This window comes from Homalodisca vitripennis, chromosome 6, assembly GCF_021130785.1.
Source record: "Homalodisca vitripennis isolate AUS2020 chromosome 6, UT_GWSS_2.1, whole genome shotgun sequence".
Taxonomy (NCBI): Eukaryota; Metazoa; Arthropoda; class Insecta; order Hemiptera; family Cicadellidae; genus Homalodisca; species Homalodisca vitripennis.
This window is the reverse complement of record NC_060212.1, coordinates 25,794,498-25,813,866: the sequence shown is the minus strand read 5'-3', so window position 1 is coordinate 25,813,866 and position 19,369 is coordinate 25,794,498. Positions and strand designations below refer to the sequence as shown.

The 19,369-nt window shown below is 32.1% G+C and overlaps 1 protein-coding gene across 1 annotated transcript; it reads right to left on the bottom strand.

Annotated features, from left to right (window-relative positions):
• Positions 1-5,667: 5,667 nt before the first annotated feature.
• LOC124365325 (PHD finger protein ALFIN-LIKE 8-like) lies at positions 5,668-6,343 on the bottom strand. Its single transcript, XM_046821299.1, has 2 exons — positions 6,322-6,343; positions 5,668-6,254 (listed from the first exon to the last, which is right to left on the bottom strand). Exons 1-2 carry the CDS (start codon positions 6,341-6,343, stop codon positions 5,668-5,670), a joined length of 609 nt encoding a protein of 202 aa, XP_046677255.1.
• Between the last annotated feature and the right edge of the window lie 13,026 nt (positions 6,344-19,369).

The window sequence follows — 19,369 nt, the reverse complement described above, 5'->3', positions numbered from 1 at the left end:
ATTATTTCTTTATTACAATAAAGTTCAATATCAACACTCACTTGAAAAGACTCCACAGCTTTTATGAGTAAACCAATCTATGAGAAGGTGTGCTGGAGGGGGAAAGATTAGTGTGGGACGCCCTTTTATTCTGGTGGAATCACTCTATTTGTCAATCAGAGTTGGTTACTTTCCCATTCAACACACGTCCCCTGCGGCTCCTACCTCAGACTCGCCAATACTCAGAACCTCGCCTTCTCATCCAGTGTAGTCGAAACTTGGAACTACGATACTTGTCATTAATGTGGTGTATGCACAGTACATTCAACGTTTAGTTTATAAACTGCTATGAACGAAAGTACAATATACTTAGAACTAACAAAATGGTTTACGTGTGTTCTACACTAAGTATATTAGTTAATAAAGTACTCTTGATTTGGCATTTAATGTAACACTATATTACATCTGGTTAATATTGCAGATTTTTTTATTGCAGGCTAAATAATTTGCAATTAGAAAATTTAATTGCTTCTTAAATATTATATTTGTATTAACTCGTTCATTCACTGATTAATGGTACATGGACATGAAATGATTTTTTATTTGCTATAAGAGAATATTTCCCTCAATGAAGAGAAATAAGAAATATTACACATGTACTAAGTGAAATAAAAATATTTTATAATGTAACATTAATATACAGTACAGTAAAATATTATGAAAAAATTATTAAATTATTTACGACATCCGAAAACCCATGTGCAATTACCACTATACGTCTAATAAACTTTATCGTGTAAAGATAGTGAATAGTTCCACGTATACACAATCTACTCCCCAATGGGAATACTCGAAAGAGGCCTATGTGAGTTGATTTGTAAGGTAATAAGTAATTTTCAAGTAGCAAGAAATTACATCGTAAAATTGCAATGCATTACTCGCCAAAACGTCTAAGTGCGCTTATTGTGTAAAGTCATAATATATTATAATATAATATTATATATATATATATATATATATATATATATATATATATAAACAAAATATTACATCACCACAATCCCCAAAGTATTATTCGCCACATAAGTGAATGATCTGATGGTATAAAGTCACGTACAATGAAATGTTATTACCGCAATTCCCGGAGTAGACCCCGTCACTTGCTAGAGGGGGTTTATATGGAGGTAGCAACAGAAGGTCATTGCTAAAAGTCGTCGCTATATTTTTGTACTCTGGTTCTATTTTATGCATAAGGTTAAAACTGATCAAGTCAGGCTTAAGTGCTTTGCTATACGTGTTACTTTTTGTTACATTCAATATCGTATAATTACAATTAAAAAAAATGTAATAAAAAATGTTTGTGCAAAACATTTGTGATAAAAACATTAGGTCCTAATCTCTACTACTCGTTGCCATAGACGAATCTTTCAAAACTGATTTCTGTAGGTTTTAGCGAATTTTCAAGAGAGTAAGATTGAGTGTGACTCCTTTTGAACACCGACCTCTAGTGAAAAGCCATCAGTGTAATGTATTTATATGGACAAAGAAGTGGTAAATTTGGTCAAGTCACGACAATAGTGGCTTTTATCCGACGACGCGGGACTGCGTCTGGACTCACGCCGAGTTCAATATTATTTGCTCCTAGTATAGTAACATAGATAATTGAGAGGTAATTATGTATTACAAAAATAATGTTTCATTAATATCAGATATGATGTTTACTTAGTCATTACAGACTTGAAGTTCAACTATCTAAAGTTAAAGAAGTAAATCTTTCAGAACCTAATCATTCTTCTATTTTTTGTTTGTTTTTATTTTATTGTTCTAATCATAATATCAATTTTCCATTGGATTATTAATGGAAATTAAAACATAATTAAAGGTTTAAATGCTAATGAACACTTTCCCGATAATCATGTACTCCAACAATTAAACAATTATGTACTCAACAAATGAGTTTTAGCGAAATTCTTGTACCAAAAATCGTTTATATATGGTTAAACAAAATTGAAGGTTCACCAACTGGAAAGTAAATATTCATTATACTACAAAATATAGGTTTTTTTACTTTTTGCACTTACATAAATCATTAAGTATAACGCTTTGTAGTTTCCATATAGTATTCCTATCCATTAAATGTTATAGTGCTGTTTTAGTTTAAAAGATTTCAACACGAAAATTACAAATAATTTCATTTTGTAAAGTGTTACGTTTAAGTACTGAATTATATCCCTTCAAAATGAAGTACTTAATTGTAATAACCTTTCAAAGTTATAATCTGAGTAAAGCGTTATGAGTAAATAAATAAAATATATTGCTGCTTATATGACGATTATTATCTGTATTATCTTATAAGTTGTAGAAGTTAAAAGTCTCAATGACAAAACCCTTATTCTAGGGGTAGAAGACGGAGTTTAATATTTATATATTCTTCTTAAAATATTCAATATATTTCGTCACATAAGAGATCACAGATGTAGATACAGTTATGCAATTATATCTAAGATGATTAGTTTCTGAAAATTGAGTTTTGCTTTAAAGTGCACTTTAGTATTCGATGCATAAGAGAGCAGTACCCAGCTCAGTGGAAATAAGCCACTTGTGTCGGTAAGTTTGATTCAATGGCGGTGATTTAGACATCATCGATATTCTGCCCGAATTCTACAGAGTCCTTTACGTCAACCTGTATTCCTTAACTCCCGTACTCATCTTATTGCATGCAATTTTAGTGTAACAATTAAAAAATTAGGGATTAAATTCTAAGGTAATATTCTTTTTAAATACATAGACAATCTGAAGGCAACGTTGGAGCTTGAAAACTTTCGGTTGTTTGAGCCATTGCCAACTAAGTCACGAAGATGAATATCTAAATACTCATATTCCCTAACGTAAGGAAAGGAATAAGGGAATTGATTGCCGTGATAAGTTGTTAGTAAACAAACAAAAAAAAGAATTAAACTTCGCTAAACGATGAAATGTGATTGAAGCTTATATTGTGTTTGATGAAACCGTACTCGATTGTTTATTAATTGTTCAAATTCAATATATGACAATAAAAAAGAGGATATTGTCAGAACCATTTTGCGTTTATGTTTGCAATAAACAAAACACAAAGGAAAGTGAGACCGTTATAGAAATGTGCAGTACGCGCACAAATCCCTGATATAAATATTGATGTAGGGCAGTCTGCTCCGTGTGACGAGGGTGTTTGTGGAGGAAGTGCGTCTGGAAGGATTTAGGGTAGAGGGGGACCGCGGGTAAAAACGTGTGAAGAATCTCTTAACATAAATCCACTTATACGATAGCTTCCTTATCGCCTTATTCATGAGCGGTCCTCCACGCTGTGTTTTCAATCATATTTATTTATACCCACAACACGGGTATTGTACTCGAATTTTATAATCATAAAAAATTATTGTTATTGAACAATTTGTTAGAATATAAGTAATGTTTTTTAACCGGCTGTATAAGGAGCCATTTTATTTTAATCTCTTTAAGATCATTGCTAAGCTTCATATAGTATTAAGAAATATTTCATAGTAATTTGATTATTAGGGATACCATGTTAAAGGTATGAATAATAAATAATTGTTCACAATATAGTTATTCTGCATAATATATTATTTCTAACATTGTAAATATTCAGTAAAAAGTTTGATATTTTTATGCTCGTAAAAATGGAAAAATGTTTGAACAGTTTTGTACGAAATATGTCGTTAAAATGAGGAATTTATATTTAGCTCATGGGACTTAAATTAAAATAGCTGACGTTTCATCCAACTCCTATAATTAGACTATTTGTAGGATAGGCATTAATTATTAATATATTATTTCCTATAATTATATCTTATAAGAATATTAACTGAAAGCATAGCATAATAAGAACAAGAAATAATTTGTTACGTTACTTATCTAAAGAAAGAGTAACGTTCATAAAAAATTATTGATTCAATAAATCATTATTGGAGCATTATAGAGCAATAGATCATTATACCTCAACACTCTTAACAATAATAATTTCTTTCCGTATCTAAATGATTTATTATAAATTTTAAACACTTGAGTTTATTGTATAATCCTAACTAACCTCTTTGTGTCAGATGCAGAAAATTTTGAATATATATTTCTATCTTATAATCTTCCATACGGTCTAAACAGAATTTATAGCCTATTAAGTAAAAGAACAAAATTGCTCAAAAACATCCAAATCCGTTGTATTTTAAAACGAACCTATCGAAAAATATATATTTTCAAGACTACTAAAGGGATTTACTTGTGGGATAGTACTACATCACACTGGTGTGGTATTTGAGACATAAGAATTATGGCGTTTAAATAAATTACGTCAATGATTTTTGTTTTATATATTTCCACCAACAAATTATTATGTGGGAAAAAACACTTGAGCTGACAGTAAATATATTTTTAGGGACGATTTATATATTTATTTAAATAACAATGGGATGTTTTATACAATGCAAACTAATTCTTAGCTTATAAATAATAAGCGTGTCCTAATTCTTTAGGTACCCAAAACACTCAGGGTATGCTGAGTATGGTAAGTTCCGAGTTAAATATATTTTGGTAAGGAAATGTACCCATTATTAAAACTTACTTATTTGCATAGTAAATATATGTATCTAATTTAAATAATTTTACAGACAGCTAAATATTTAGCAGTTTATTTAAAGATTACAGTTCATCTTAGATTACAGACGACGTTTCTACAGTAAAATCTCTCAGAGAACGTCATGAAGAGTATTGAGTTATTTCTTTAACAATGTCTCATACATATATTATTGGTGTTGCCAATGGTGCATTGTAGCGGGTACACCGGCTATCACAGGATAAACGGATTAAGCAACGTCGAGCGTGGATGCTGCTTGTATTGGACCGCTGAGCGAACCTGGCCTTGCAAGCAGCCCGCCTGCCAGGCCATTGCTGATGGTCCTGAAGGAAACTTTAAGCCGTTGGTCCCCAGGTTAAGTCTTAGAGAGGGCTTCTTAGCCTTAACTTCGCCTGGAAAAATAAGACATCTTTTTTCAATTTAACTTTTATTTTATTCATCTAAAGGGATTTTGAGATTCATTTTGCTCTTGATATGATTTATACTGAGTATTTACTTCATAGCTCAATTTGATCCTCAGGATAAGATTAAGATTTTAGAGCATCTTCTGTTAATGAGGATGTTTTCATAAAGCTAATCATGGTCGGATTCCGGTAACGCTCTCGTGGAGGTAATTAGGAGTCTTAAAAGACAGCAGCCTTTCGAATTTCTCGAAAAATAGAAAAAAACTTCTCAAGGAATTTCAGATTTTAAGATGATATATAGGGGAGACCGGGGCAGGTTTTCGCATTTATATGTCTTAATTTTTTGTATTTTTTTCCTTAAAACCTACAACAAACCAAGACATACCATTACACTCAGTGGTATTTCAGCTACAATTAGAGAGTATTTTCTTTGATGAAATATGAACTATTTTTAATAAAAACACCAAAAAGTAAAAGTAAGTCATGTGCGAAAACGTGCCCCGTACCCGGGGCATGTTTTCGCACAGCATTTTATTACCCTGGGGCAAGTTTTCGCATGCATTAAAATACATCTGTAAGGAAAATAACACACATTTTTTTAACACACTCGTATAATTAATGAAAATGACATTGTTTTTGTTTTCATAACAACTAATCTTAGCAAAATTCGGCATCATCGTCACTGTCGCAGTTGAGGCAAACAAAATACGCAGAATCGCCTTTAATGCAATCTTCGTGTGCCCATCGTTTGCAGCGGGTGCACTGTATCCACTGCTCACTTGATTTCGAATTGCTGTATTTTTCCAAGCAATAGATGCAGACGGAGTCAGTCTCTTCTTCATCATCTGACAAATTCTGACGTGAGGTTGATTTCTTCTTGGTGGAAGGTCTACTTGCTTTTTCAGCATTAGCTGATTTATTTTTGAAAAGGCCCTTCTTGACAGACTTTAAATTTGTAGTTCCTTTGCTTTGTTGTGTTTTTTCTAGTTTGATACGTTTTTGCTTGGCCATTTCTTGTTCAAGTCGCAGCTGTTCTTTAACTGGGGTGTCGGTTAAAATACTCGACTTCCTTTTCTTCCGTCCCTTTGTGGTTTCTTTTCGTGGCCCTGCTTTTTCGAGGGGCCTCACATCCTCTGGTGAAGGGCAAGAAGCTACTTGTGATAGACAGCTTGGTGCTGGAGGATTCTCAGACGATTGGTCCAAATTTGGTTTCTGAGGAGGGATTGTTTCCAGCTGGAGCAGGCCTGTCAGTAAAGTAGCTCGGCATGAAATCAGAATCCGTGAAGATCAATGGATTCAAAGGAAAAATACCTGACACTCTGAATCCAGCCATAATGTTAGTTGGTGTTAACGCCAGAGGTGCTGCCGATTTCAAAATGGATGGTATATCATATATCCCCATAGGTCTTTTGTTTGTACAAATCCAAGCATCACACGCAGTGTTGATGTATTTTTTAAGAGGTCCATACACAGAACGGTCCAAAGGTTGAAGCTTGTGGATGCAGTGAGGGGGAATGAGAGTAAGGTCACACCGTTGTCTTTAAATAAATCTAAGACGTCGGCTGATAAGTGCGATTCATGATTGTCTAGCAATAGAATGCAAGGTTTTTCCTTGGAGCATCTGGCCTGAGAGACAAAATGTTTGGCAAATTTCAGGAAATTGGCTTCCTTCATCCATCCAGAAGGATTTGAATCGCCTTCGCAACCAGGAGGCCCGTCACGGATGAAGTGATCATGGTATCTTACTCTAGGAAATACGAAGAACGGGGGAATACTATTGCCTGCTGCATTCACTGCAAACGCAATTGTGACGAGATTTCCTCGTTCAGCGGAAGTTAGTTTCCCTATTTGCCTAAATCCACGCCGCGCTACAATTCTATCTGGTCGTTGAACGGTTGTGTGACGCCAGTCTCGTCAACGTTCCATATATCATTAGGCCCATACTGAAATCGTTGGAGGACAGTGGTTAGGTTCCTGAAAAACAGGTCAACGTTCGTCCGGTTGAAACTTGTTGCCCGGGACATACTAGTTGCTTGAGGAGTTCTGATGGAAAGTGTTTTATTTCTCTTCATGAATGAGGTGAACCAGTCAGGGCCGGCCATTTCATTTTCTGACCAGCTTGGGGGTATTTTGCAATTACATGCTACAGCGTAAGTGTACGCAAATCGTCTAACTTCCTTAGGCGTTAATCCAAAGTATATATCAGATGCCTTGAGCAAATACTCAGCCAGCATTTGTTCTTGGAATGGCTCAAACACCTGGACAGACAAAAACCAACGCAACAATTAGTTTATTTCTCTTCTATAATGCGAGAAATAAACTTGCCCCAGTGAAATCCCTAAGTTCTTAACCTAGTAAAAAATTTAATAGGCTCTATGATAAAGATATAGCGTGTTTAAATATAGGCTACTGCATAAGGAATCTTACCTTCCAGTTCCGTGCGTAGCCAAACTGCGACCATGGTTGAGCTGACTGGCTTGTTGCAGCAGTAACTTCAGTAGAAGCACCAGGAATCGCCGGATCACGAACAGATGGGCCAGGAATTGCCAAATCATGGGTAGAAGTGCCAGGAATCACTGGATCACGAGTAGATGGGCCAGGAATTGCCAAATCATGGGTAGAAGTGCCAGGAATCGCCGGATCACGAGTAGATGTGTCAGGAATCACCAGATCATTGTTTACTGTAGTAGATATAATAGGATTTGGTTGAATAATCACCGCTTCATTTGAGGGATCAGTAGAACCTGGTGCAGCGGACAATTTCTTGCAATAGTTTGCTAGTGTTCTATCACACAATCCAAATTCTGCAGCTACGCTTCTCATACTTCTCCCTCCCCTCACTTCTTTTACCGCTCTCTCCATTGTCTCAATTTCATACTTCCCTCTTCCTGTCTTTCTCACATAATTGCGAACCATGATGAAACTGAAATGAAGAATGGAAATCGTTAAATTAATTATATTTAGGCCTACCCTAAAAAAAACTGAGGAAATTTGATTAAATATGAAGAGAATTTTAAATTACTATTTATAACCCATTTACTGCCAAATTGTTAATATACAATGCATTTTCACTGTTTTAAATCTTCTTTTAATACATATTTATTGACTTTAAGTGAAAATCAATGAGTAAATTTAGCATGAATTATATTTGGAAAAGACGGGGCAGGTTTTCGATAGCGAAAACTTGCCCCGGCTAGTATTCGAAAACTTGCCCCGTCGCCATATTTTAGATTTAAACTAACCTAATTTGGTTAAAACAAGTGTTTCTTTATCCAATATCTATATCATAAGACACAGAAGAAAGCGCTTTATCGAAATATATCATTCACATTGTTTCAAATTAAAGAAAACGTGTGATTTTTAACTTTTAAACATAACATAAAAACTTACTCACCTGTTCGAAGAACAACAAAAGTTGGCTTTGCTCAACAGTGCGTGCGTCCATCAACGTGAAACTAACAGAACTGCCACTAGGGGGCGTGGCCATCATACGACGCTGATTGGTGTTGCGCTCTAGCGGCTGGTTTAGGAATTAAAGCCCATTCGAAAACGTGCCCCGTGCGAAAACCTGCCCCGGTCTCCCCTACTGAGCGCTGAATGGTTTCGGTTGTGTGCAACGCCATTCGCGAAATGAAATAAAGATATTTTCCGTATGGTAGGACTAAATCCAAAGATATTGTAACATAAACGATCGATCGCATTACATGGCAAAATGATTCTTAAGATGAAGACACTATGAGACGAGAAATAGATTATTGAGACTCATTGGAATTCTAATATGATTATGAGCTGCAGAAAAGATCACTTTGAAATATGGGTTCCGAGCCATCATTCCGTAGAATTTCATTAATTGCTGGCTTGTATAGTGATATATTAATGAAATATTTTCAAACCCACTTTGATGATATATCGCCTAATATACCTAATAACCTACTTAACAAATATTATGTTCTTTCCTATATAATGAATAAGGAAGATATTACAATCTGACATCTAATTAGTGTAGTTTAGCATTTGTTGAGTATAATTAGCTAGTTGTTTTCGAGGAAAGGTATCGATGAATATCCGTTTTCCTGAAATTTATTGTGTAGTTTCCTCATCTGCGCGTTGGCTATCAGTTACCTTTATATCCTTTGTTTTATTTTTGAACTCAATGAAAACGGGGAAAATTGGATAGAAGAATGGACATTTGATATAAGGAAGCACATCGATAAATAAATGAATGGCGGATCCCATCATTATTCTGTCAAGAATGTCCAGGTATTTAATTGGTAATATAATTAACAGTGCTTTTATGTAAAATAATACTAGTAAATTATATTTATTAAACAGCCAGACTAGATCGAAGTTGAGATTACCCTACCAGTTTTATAGGGTTTCATGTTAAAGATAATGGAGGTTCAAATCATGCCTGCGACCGTTTTAAGTATATCAGTAACGTCAAACTTGAACTGTATCGACCCTCCTCCTTATTCAGTTTGATAAGATCCTCGCTCAGACCACTTTGGATAATAATTATTACTTTATAAAAGCATCAGCCTCTTTCTAAAACAAATAAAATATAATGAAATGTAGCACACAAAAATACTAAATTGTATAAATGCTAAAAAGATCTTCGATATATTACGGATTGTTATGTTTACAAGTCTTTATTTTGATCCAATGTTCTCTAGACTTTCTTCTTCATGGGTTTTACACCGCCGAATAATGTAATTTTAAAGATAGAGTCCAGGAACGTAACTACACAAAAGTAGAGTGAAAATTTAATTCGTAAAACATGTACAATTGTAACATGGTTGCTCTAATAAATATGTATATTATTAGTTATGCACGGTATCCTCTGGTGGAGATACTCCATGACAAATAATTATAACCAGATTATTTGGTTTGTATCATAAATAATAATATTTAAATGGAGTTTGTGTTCTGCCAAATAAAATTGTAGTCTTGTAATGTTAAAAGTTTTTTTTTTATCTTGTTGCAATCTTCAATTGACAATTAATTTGATGTTTTGTAAATTTTTGCATTTCTTAATATAATTTTAGTAAGAGCACATTTCATTATAAATTTTCAATAGTTAAACCATTTTATATTCCTGACTATAGCTTGAATTGTTGTATCCAACAAAAATAAAATACTTCTTCTTAACATATTAAACTAAATCACTTACACCTTTTATTTGGTTTCTTGTCCGGTTCACCGAAAACCCTAATAAGAAACAAATTACAAATCTGATTAGAATTGTAATGTAGTTTAGATTTTATTACTTTGTTAAAACAATTTACTTCTTAGTTATTTAAAACATTTTAGTGAAATTTTATTAACATTTAAAATTTTTTACACAGTAAAGATATGTATGAATTTTTATTTAAATTAAAACAATTTGTTGATTGGTTCAAAGTTCTTATAAAATGTACATACCCGTAAACTGGGGTCTTCTTTCAATCCGGACTACTAACTATGTGCCTACAAGGCTAAACTACACAAGATAATGAGCAGAGCTCTCCAGTAGTTTTGTTCTAACATTACAAGACAAGTAACCAACTAGGTTTCCTATTGGTTAGCAAGTTTTAAACCTCTGAACCAATCAAAAAATTCAGTTTCTTACAATGGAGTACTATTGTTTTAAATGTACAGAACTGAACTTGTCCAATTCAAGCTATTTCAGGGATGCCTTATTTTAACATTATACCAATCTTAGGTTTTATTTTTTTTTTTTTTTATTAAACTAAGCATATTACATATAAAAATATTTGTTTCAATTTTCCATTTTTTTTATTTAACAATGTATTATTGTAACTATTTGCATATACGGTACACAATAAATGGATATGTATCTTTAGTGTAGTCTCTGAAAGTCACATTTCATGGATAAAATTGAATCCAATTTCAATTTAGTTAAATATAGGTCGGAGTTTGTTGAATAGAGAGATGGGAATAAGGAGCTAATTGAATTACGGAAGACGGCAGTTGAGTCTCCTAACTCAATAATTGTGTACCACGTGGTTGTCTTATCCCTGACATATTGTTATTGTTATTATGCTGTTTTGTCAATTATCCATTTTAAAACTGTAAGCTTACAGCAAAATTGTATTACCTAAATTAAAAAAAGAAGTAAAGAATGTCATTTTATCAGGCGAAGTTAGGGCTAAGAAGCCCTATCTAACACAACATGGGGACCAACGGCTTCCGAACCACCACCAATAGCCGGGCAGGCGGGCCGCTTGCAAGGACATGATCGCTCAGCGGTCACCTATCCAAGCAGCAGCCACGCTTGACGTTGCTTGATCTGGTTATCTTGCGACAACCGCCGTATCCGCTACACTCCGCCATCGGCCATTGGTTAAATTTCGTATCTGTTTAACCTTAGATTAACTGCCGTTTGTTGAATTTCAGTAAAATATAAGAAATAAAAGGCAATTTCTTATGGACACAAACAAAACCGTCTTTTGTAAAACAGATGGAGAAATTTGCCCTTGAAAATTTCGACTTTTAGCCTCATAATTTTTGTGGGTTAAACATTTGGAAGTTCCAATATGTATGAAACTAACAAATAATACAGGTTAAATTTATAAATTAGCAAGCAAAACAAGGACAAGATACTCAAATATCTGTTATGCCAGTATGAATATGCAATGGCAAAGTTCAGCGGATACGACGTTTAACAAATGATAACGAATAAAGCAACGTCAACTGGCCTGATCCTTGGATCGGTGACCGCTGAGAGATCCTGTCCTTGAAGCAGTCCGCCTTTCACAGGTTAAGTTCTACTGTTATCACGGATTGGTATGTTTAACAGTTATTATGAGTTAGTATTTCATTAATTTTATTTTTAACAGCTGTTTTATCAACCACATATTATAATAAGATCATTTTAATTATCTAAACTATTTGTATTATAAATGGTAGTAAATTGAAAAAATAGTGGGAAAACTATAAAGTGCTTTAATTTATTCCTTACAAAAAATTAATTGGCAACCACAAGTTAGCTGTCGATCGTTTGCAAAATAAATATTTATAAACAAAAATTGACTATCTAAAAATTCAGCTCAGCCACGCTGGTCACTGCGATGTTGACATTGATAGTTGCTGATATAATGACGTCACGTTTTGAGTGTTCATTCAACGTTTAAATTATTTATGGTCGAACAATTCGTTTGTGAAAACTATATTTACTTCCACTGTTTGTCTATGTTTTCCATTGAAACACATATTTAGTAACGGATTTATCATGGACTTAATGACTGGTTGTGCTCAGGTAAGGCATTTTAAATAAATGCTAGAACAAGTTTTATTTTGTTTATCTTTATTGCTCACATTCAACTTTTATCAAAAAGATGTGAGTGAAATAACTCATAAAAATGTGTCAGTACATCAGACGTCTCTTCAGCATATAGTGTATAAATTTTACCGTAAATTGTTTGAAAAATAAAGAATGAATTGAGTTTGTGTTTCTTGTGAATAAAACAAGGTCACAACACATGGCTTTGCTGAGGTTGCCTGCCAATTTCAGTCCTGTACCTGATGCCGTTTTTAAGTTCTCTGAGGTCATGCAGAAAGACAGAGATTCAAGCAAAAAAATAAATTTAGTAATCTGTATCAAAACACAAAAATTTTGCCATCATCCTGATAGGTATATGGTGCTAAGCTGAATCCTATGGACGTACATAAAACATTATCCAACTAATTATTCTTTGTGTGGGAATTATTTAATGGAAACTTTAAAGTTTCTTGATGATATCATGTTCCATAAATTATGTGACGAATAAATAGTGCGTATTAAATAAAAGATATTGAAATGTATATTATTATTCTAAGTTGAATTAAAAGCTCATTTATTCCGTTTAAATCACCGTTCTCCAAAAGATTGATATAAAAATAGTCATTAACACTTAACCAAATCCTATCAAATGACATGCATCATGGCCGAAATCGACATTTTTATACAGAATGAAAATCCATACAAAAATCTAATGTATATGTAAGTTCGTACATGATAAAATTATATTTAAGGTTGAGACATGGTTAGGAAAGACATACAGACTGGCGAAATTATACTTACAGTCTGCCAAGAGACAATCTTCGCCAACGGTCAGTTAATTAATTGGAATAGTTACTTCTGCGGTTTAAATAAAGATGCTATTGAATGATAAAACTAAGCTTTACATTTTAATATTTCATAATATGCAATTAGGAAATTTACAACTGTTAAATTAAAGCAAGTGTACTACATAATAGTGTTAGGTTAAATGAAACTGCGTGGTTGGTGCATTGATGTGAATTATCTGATCTATTCTGAATCTTTTAAGAGATAAATGTTTCACACGACAAATTCCACCTATAAACGTGTAGTAATTTTCCTGTATGTATCCTGTGACATTTTGCTACTAAATTAAAATATGTTTTATTCAAGTACATCTGTGTTACGAATAAACAATTACAAAAACAATTGAAATATTTAAATATTATTTTTTTAAACAAAACTAAATCGTTGATCAGTGAAAACTTATATGCTCTAACTAATAAAATAATAAAACTTCCATACAAGTTTATATCTGTCAACGGCAACAAGGGCTAAGCTATAAAAAGGATTTTATGAAGATAGTAGATAGTACTCGCGGCTTCGGCCGTAATTTTCAATATCGAAGTTCTTATACTTCCTAGTTAAAGCGCTTGTAATATGATGGATTCCAATGAAAGTTTTTCAATGTAAGTAGGCAAACATCTGGTAAATACTATTTTAGTAATATTGGTTAAAAGGCTTCTGATTTGAATTAATTATATTTCCGTCATAGGTTAGTTCTACTTGTTGCCCCAACCATAAAAATATAAGTACATTAATTGGCCACATACTTTGGCCTAATTTATTTCCAGTGTCATAGTTAAATTTGTTTTGTTATCCCGATGAAGAATATATACACATGTACGTAGAACTGAAAAGCCTATCACGATCCAGAGGAAAATCCTATCTATTTCCATTATATGGGGGAAATCCTCATTAAGTTCATGTAATATTTCAAAATAATAGTTTGTAAGTTTTTCGTTGCTAAGATCTTGTTGTTTATCGGCCTGTAGTACGGGAAAATGTGGATCGTTGAGGTATATTAGAGTTAATTCTTATGATTTTTTACAGTTAATATGCCCTATTACTATTTTAAGTAAGCCCACCACTCTTTTATTTTTATTTTTTATTATTTATTTTTATTTCATTTTATTTCTTACGGATCAACAATTAAATGAGGTACTCTTGAGTATCTCATTAAAAACATTAAACTCTGTTTATGGTTAAAAAAAAGTGTTATGTCGTACTTACAATGCATTCAATGTCTTAAATTGGTAACCGAGAAATATTTAGTAAAAGCAAAGCTTTAACTTTGTTTTCCTTGTTATTCTATACTGGTGAAGCACAAATGTTTCTTCTTTTATGAAGACATTCAATATCTTAAATAGGTAACCGAGAAATATTTAGTAAAAGCTAAGCTTTAACTTTGTTTTCCTTGTAATTCTATACTGGTGAAGCACAAATGTTTCTTCTTTCATGAAGACATTCAATGTCTTAAATTGGTAACCGAGAAATATTTAGTAAAAGCAAAGCTTTAACTTTGTTTTCCTTGTAATTCTATACTGGTGAAGCACAAATGTTTCTTCTTTCATGAAGACATTCAATGTCTTAAATTGGTAACCGAGAAATATTTAGTAAAAGCTAAGCTTTAACTTTGTTTTCCTTGTTATTATATACTGGTGAAGCACAAATGTTTCTTCTTTCATGAAGACATTCAATGTCTTAAATTGGTAACCGAGAAATATTTAGTAAAAGCTAAGCTTTAACTTTGTTTTCCTTGTAATTCTATACTGGTGAAGCACAAATGTTTCTTCTTTCATGAAGACATTCAATGTCTTAAATTGGTAACCGAGAAATATTTAGTAAAAGCTAAGCTTTAACTTTGTTTTTCTTGTAATTCTATACTGGAGAAGCACAAATGTTTCTTCTTTTATGAAGACATTCAAATGTCAAATAGATAACCGAGAAATATTTAGTAAAAGCTAAGCTTTAACTTTTTTTTCCTTGTTATTCTATACTGGTGAAGCACAAATGTTTCTTCTTTCATGAAGACATTCAATGTCTTAAATTGGTAACCGAGAAATATTTAGTAAAAGCAAAGCTTTAACTTTGTTTTCCTTGTAATTCTATACTGGTGAAGCACAAATGTTTCTTCTTTCATGAAGACATTCAATGTCTTAAATTGGTAACCGAGAAATATTTAGTAAAAGCTAAGCTTTAACTTTGTTTTCCTTGTAATTCTATACTGGTGAAGCACAAATGTTTCTTCTTTCATGAAGACATTCAATGTCTTAAATTGGTAACCGAGAAATATTTAGTAAAAGCAAAGCTTTAACTTTGTTTTCCTTGTAATTCTATACTGGTGAAGCACAAATGTTTCTTCTTTCATGAAGACATTCAATGTCTTAAATTGGTAACCGAGAAATATTTAGTAAAAGCAAAGCTTTAACTTTGTTTTCCTTGTAATTCTATACTGGTGAAGCACAAATGTTTCTTCTTTCATGAAGACATTCAATGTCTTAAATTGGTAACCGAGAAATATTTAGTAAAAGCAAAGCTTTAACTTTGTTTTCCTTGTAATTCTATACTGGTGAAGCACAAATGTTTCTTCTTTCATGAAGACATTCAATGTCTTAAATTGGTAACCGAGAAATATTTAGTAAAAGCAAAGCTTTAACTTTGTTTTCCTTGTAATTCTATACTGGTGAAGCACAAATGTTTCTTCTTTCATGAAGACATTCAATGTCTTAAATTGGTAACCGAGAAATATTTAGTAAAAGCTAAGCTTTAACTTTGTTTTCCTTGTAATTCTATACTGGTGAAGCACAAATGTTTTCTTCTTTCATGAAGACATTCAATGTCTTAAATTGGTAACCGAGAAATATTTAGTAAAAGCAAAGCTTTAACTTTGTTTTCCTTGTAATTCTATACTGGTGAAGCACAAATGTTTCTTCTTTCATGAAGACATTCAATGTCTTAAATTGGTAACCGAGAAATATTTAGTAAAAGCTAAGCTTTAACTTTGTTTTCCTTGTAATTCTATACTGGTGAAGCACAAATGTTTCTTCTTTCATGAAGACATTCAATGTCTTAAATTGGTAACCGAGAAATATTTAGTAAAAGCTAAGCTTTAACTTTGTTTTCCTTGTAATTCTATACTGGTGAAGCACAAATGTTTCTTCTTTCATGAAGACATTCAATGTCTTAAATTGGTAACCGAGAAATATTTAGTAAAAGCAAAGCTTTAACTTTGTTTTCCTTGTTATTATATACTGGTGAAGCACAAATGTTTCTTCTTTCATGAAGACATTCAATGTCTTAAATTGGTAACCGAGAAATATTTAGTAAAAGCTAAGCTTTAACTTTGTTTTCCTTGTAATTCTATACTGGTGAAGCACAAATGTTTCTTCTTTCATGAAGACATTCAATGTCTTAAATTGGTAACCGAGAAATATTTAGTAAAAGCTAAGCTTTAACTTTGTTTTCCTTGTAATTCTATACTGGTGAAGCACAAATGTTTCTTCTTTCATGAAGACATTCAATGTCTTAAATTGGTAACCGAGAAATATTTAGTAAAAGCTAAGCTTTAACTTTGTTTTCCTTGTAATTCTATACTGGTGAAGCACAAATGTTTCTTCTTTCATGAAGACATTCAATGTCTTAAATTGGTAACCGAGAAATATTTAGTAAAAGCTAAGCTTTAACTTTGTTTTCCTTGTTATTATATACTGGTGAAGCACAAATGTTTCTTCTTTCATGAAGACATTCAATGTCTTAAATTGGTAACCGAGAAATATTTAGTAAAAGCTAAGCTTTAACTTTGTTTTCCTTGTAATTCTATACTGGTGAAGCACAAATGTTTCTTCTTTCATGAAGACATTCAATGTCTTAAATTGGTAACCGAGAAATATTTAGTAAAAGCTAAGCTTTAACTTTGTTTTCCTTGTTATTATATACTGGTGAAGCACAAATGTTTCTTCTTTCATGAAGACATTCAATGTCTTAAATTGGTAACCGAGAAATATTTAGTAAAAGCTAAGCTTTAACTTTGTTTTCCTTGTAATTCTATACTGGTGAAGCACAAATGTTTCTTCTTTCATGAAGACATTCAATGTCTTAAATTGGTAACCGAGAAATATTTAGTAAAAGCTAAGCTTTAACTTTGTTTTCCTTGTTATTATATACTGGTGAAGCACAAATGTTTCTTCTTTCATGAAGACATTCAATGTCTTAAATTGGTAACCGAGAAATATTTAGTAAAAGCTAAGCTTTAACTTTGTTTTCCTTGTAATTCTATACTGGTGAAGCACAAATGTTTCTTCTTTCATGAAGACATTCAATGTCTTAAATCGGTAACTGAGAAATATTTAGTAAAAGCTAAGCTTTAACTTTGTTTTCCTTGTTATTCTATACTGGTGAAGCATAAATGTTTCGTCCTTTATGAAGACATTCAGATGTCTTAAATCGGTAACTGAGAAATATTTAGTAAAAGCTAAGCTTTAACTTTGTTTTCCTTGTTATTCTATACTGGTGAAGCATAAATGTTTCGTCCTTTATGAAGACATTCAGATGTCTTAAATCGGTAACTGAGAAATATTTAGTAAAAGCTAAGCTTTAACTTTGTTTTCCTTGTTATTCTATACTGGTGAAGCATAAATGTTTCGTCCTTTATGAAGACATTCAGATGTCTTAAATCGGTAACTGAGAAATATTTAGTAAAAGCTAAGCTTTAACTTTGTTTTCCTTGTTATTCTATACTGGTGAAGCATAAATGTTTCGTCCTTTATGAAGACATCGAAATGTATTAAATTGGCAATTCAGCAACGTTGATCTAAACAGTGATCACTGCGCTGTTGACATTAATAGTTGACATTATAAACATATAATGTTGATATAATATCGTCACGTGCTGAGTGTTCACTCAACGTTTAACTTAGTTATTCGTTTGTGAAAACTATATTTAATTTCGCAGTTTTTTCATGTTTTTCCATTGAAAAACTTTGTTAGTATCATAGCAATAGTTTCATATATAATTTTATTTAATCCGTGATATTCTGGCTGTCATAACGTTTATATATGAGACCAATGTACAAATATGTGAAAATGCTGAGCCAAATCCTACGAAGTACTATACATCTCCATAGAATTAAATTTTACCTAACTAGAAATAATAGAAATAAAGCTACGTACAAGTATATAATTGGCCAGGTCGTTTATGAGATATCGATAGACAGCAGAAACAATTAATTTATTTACAGTTCCTCGTGTGATAGGCAGTAATGCTCAGCCAATGGGAACTGGCTTAAAATCGTTAGAATTACATAATAGCAGTAATATAAGTATCGATGAAGTTAGTGAGATGAGAAAAACGTCAATTTAGTTGTATTTGGTAAATATATTAGAGTAAAACAATTAAATCCATTAAACAAATCTTTTTTGTTGTAAGAATTAGACAATTTTTTATGTACTTCAAATTCTTTTTGTAACGCCCTATTAATTCATTTTGTTATAAATATAAATTTTAATATGAAGAATGTCGGTTATCGCAATGGTTACAATAATCTCACAGTGAATATAATTTGAAAAAATAAAAATAGTTACTTACAATTTTCTCAGGCTAATAAAAGAAACCTTATATATCAAAAAACCCAAACAAAGAAGATAGCATGAAATTGTCGAAAACAGGCAGCCTATTTTATTTATATTGGTCATTGGTTAGTTACTGCTCTGCAAATTAGTATTAGGAGCTTCGGACCCTGAAAACCTGTGTGTAAAGAGTGATTTGTAAAATAAGCAGTTTCTTTTTAATCTGTCTCATAACTGACGATATAACTTAAGTATTTCAAGCAATATTTCTGATGCGGTGTAAATTGGAAAACTGAAATGTTATTATAATTTGTAATACTATAGTCTATCATCCATATGTTATAACGCTAAAAATTTTTTTATCTTACTATTAACACCTACCAAATGTAAGTGGGAATATAACGTTTAAAAGTTTAAAACAACTCAATGTATTATATTATATTATTATATTGCGTACATTCCTATTTACGTATAAATTTATAAAGTGTTTTATAATGTTGTATGTAAAAATCTAAAATATTTTGATAGAAATGGCCTCAGTTTTGTCAACTACATCCCCTAAGTCTTTTAAGAAAAGTCCAAGTAAAATTGAGTGAAGTAACTTTTTACAGACTTATTGAAGGCAACATCAGTATACGATGTAACTAGCTTGTTCACATATTTTAGAAATTGTTAAATAGCCATTTTTAATAGATCCAGATTTTCTACACT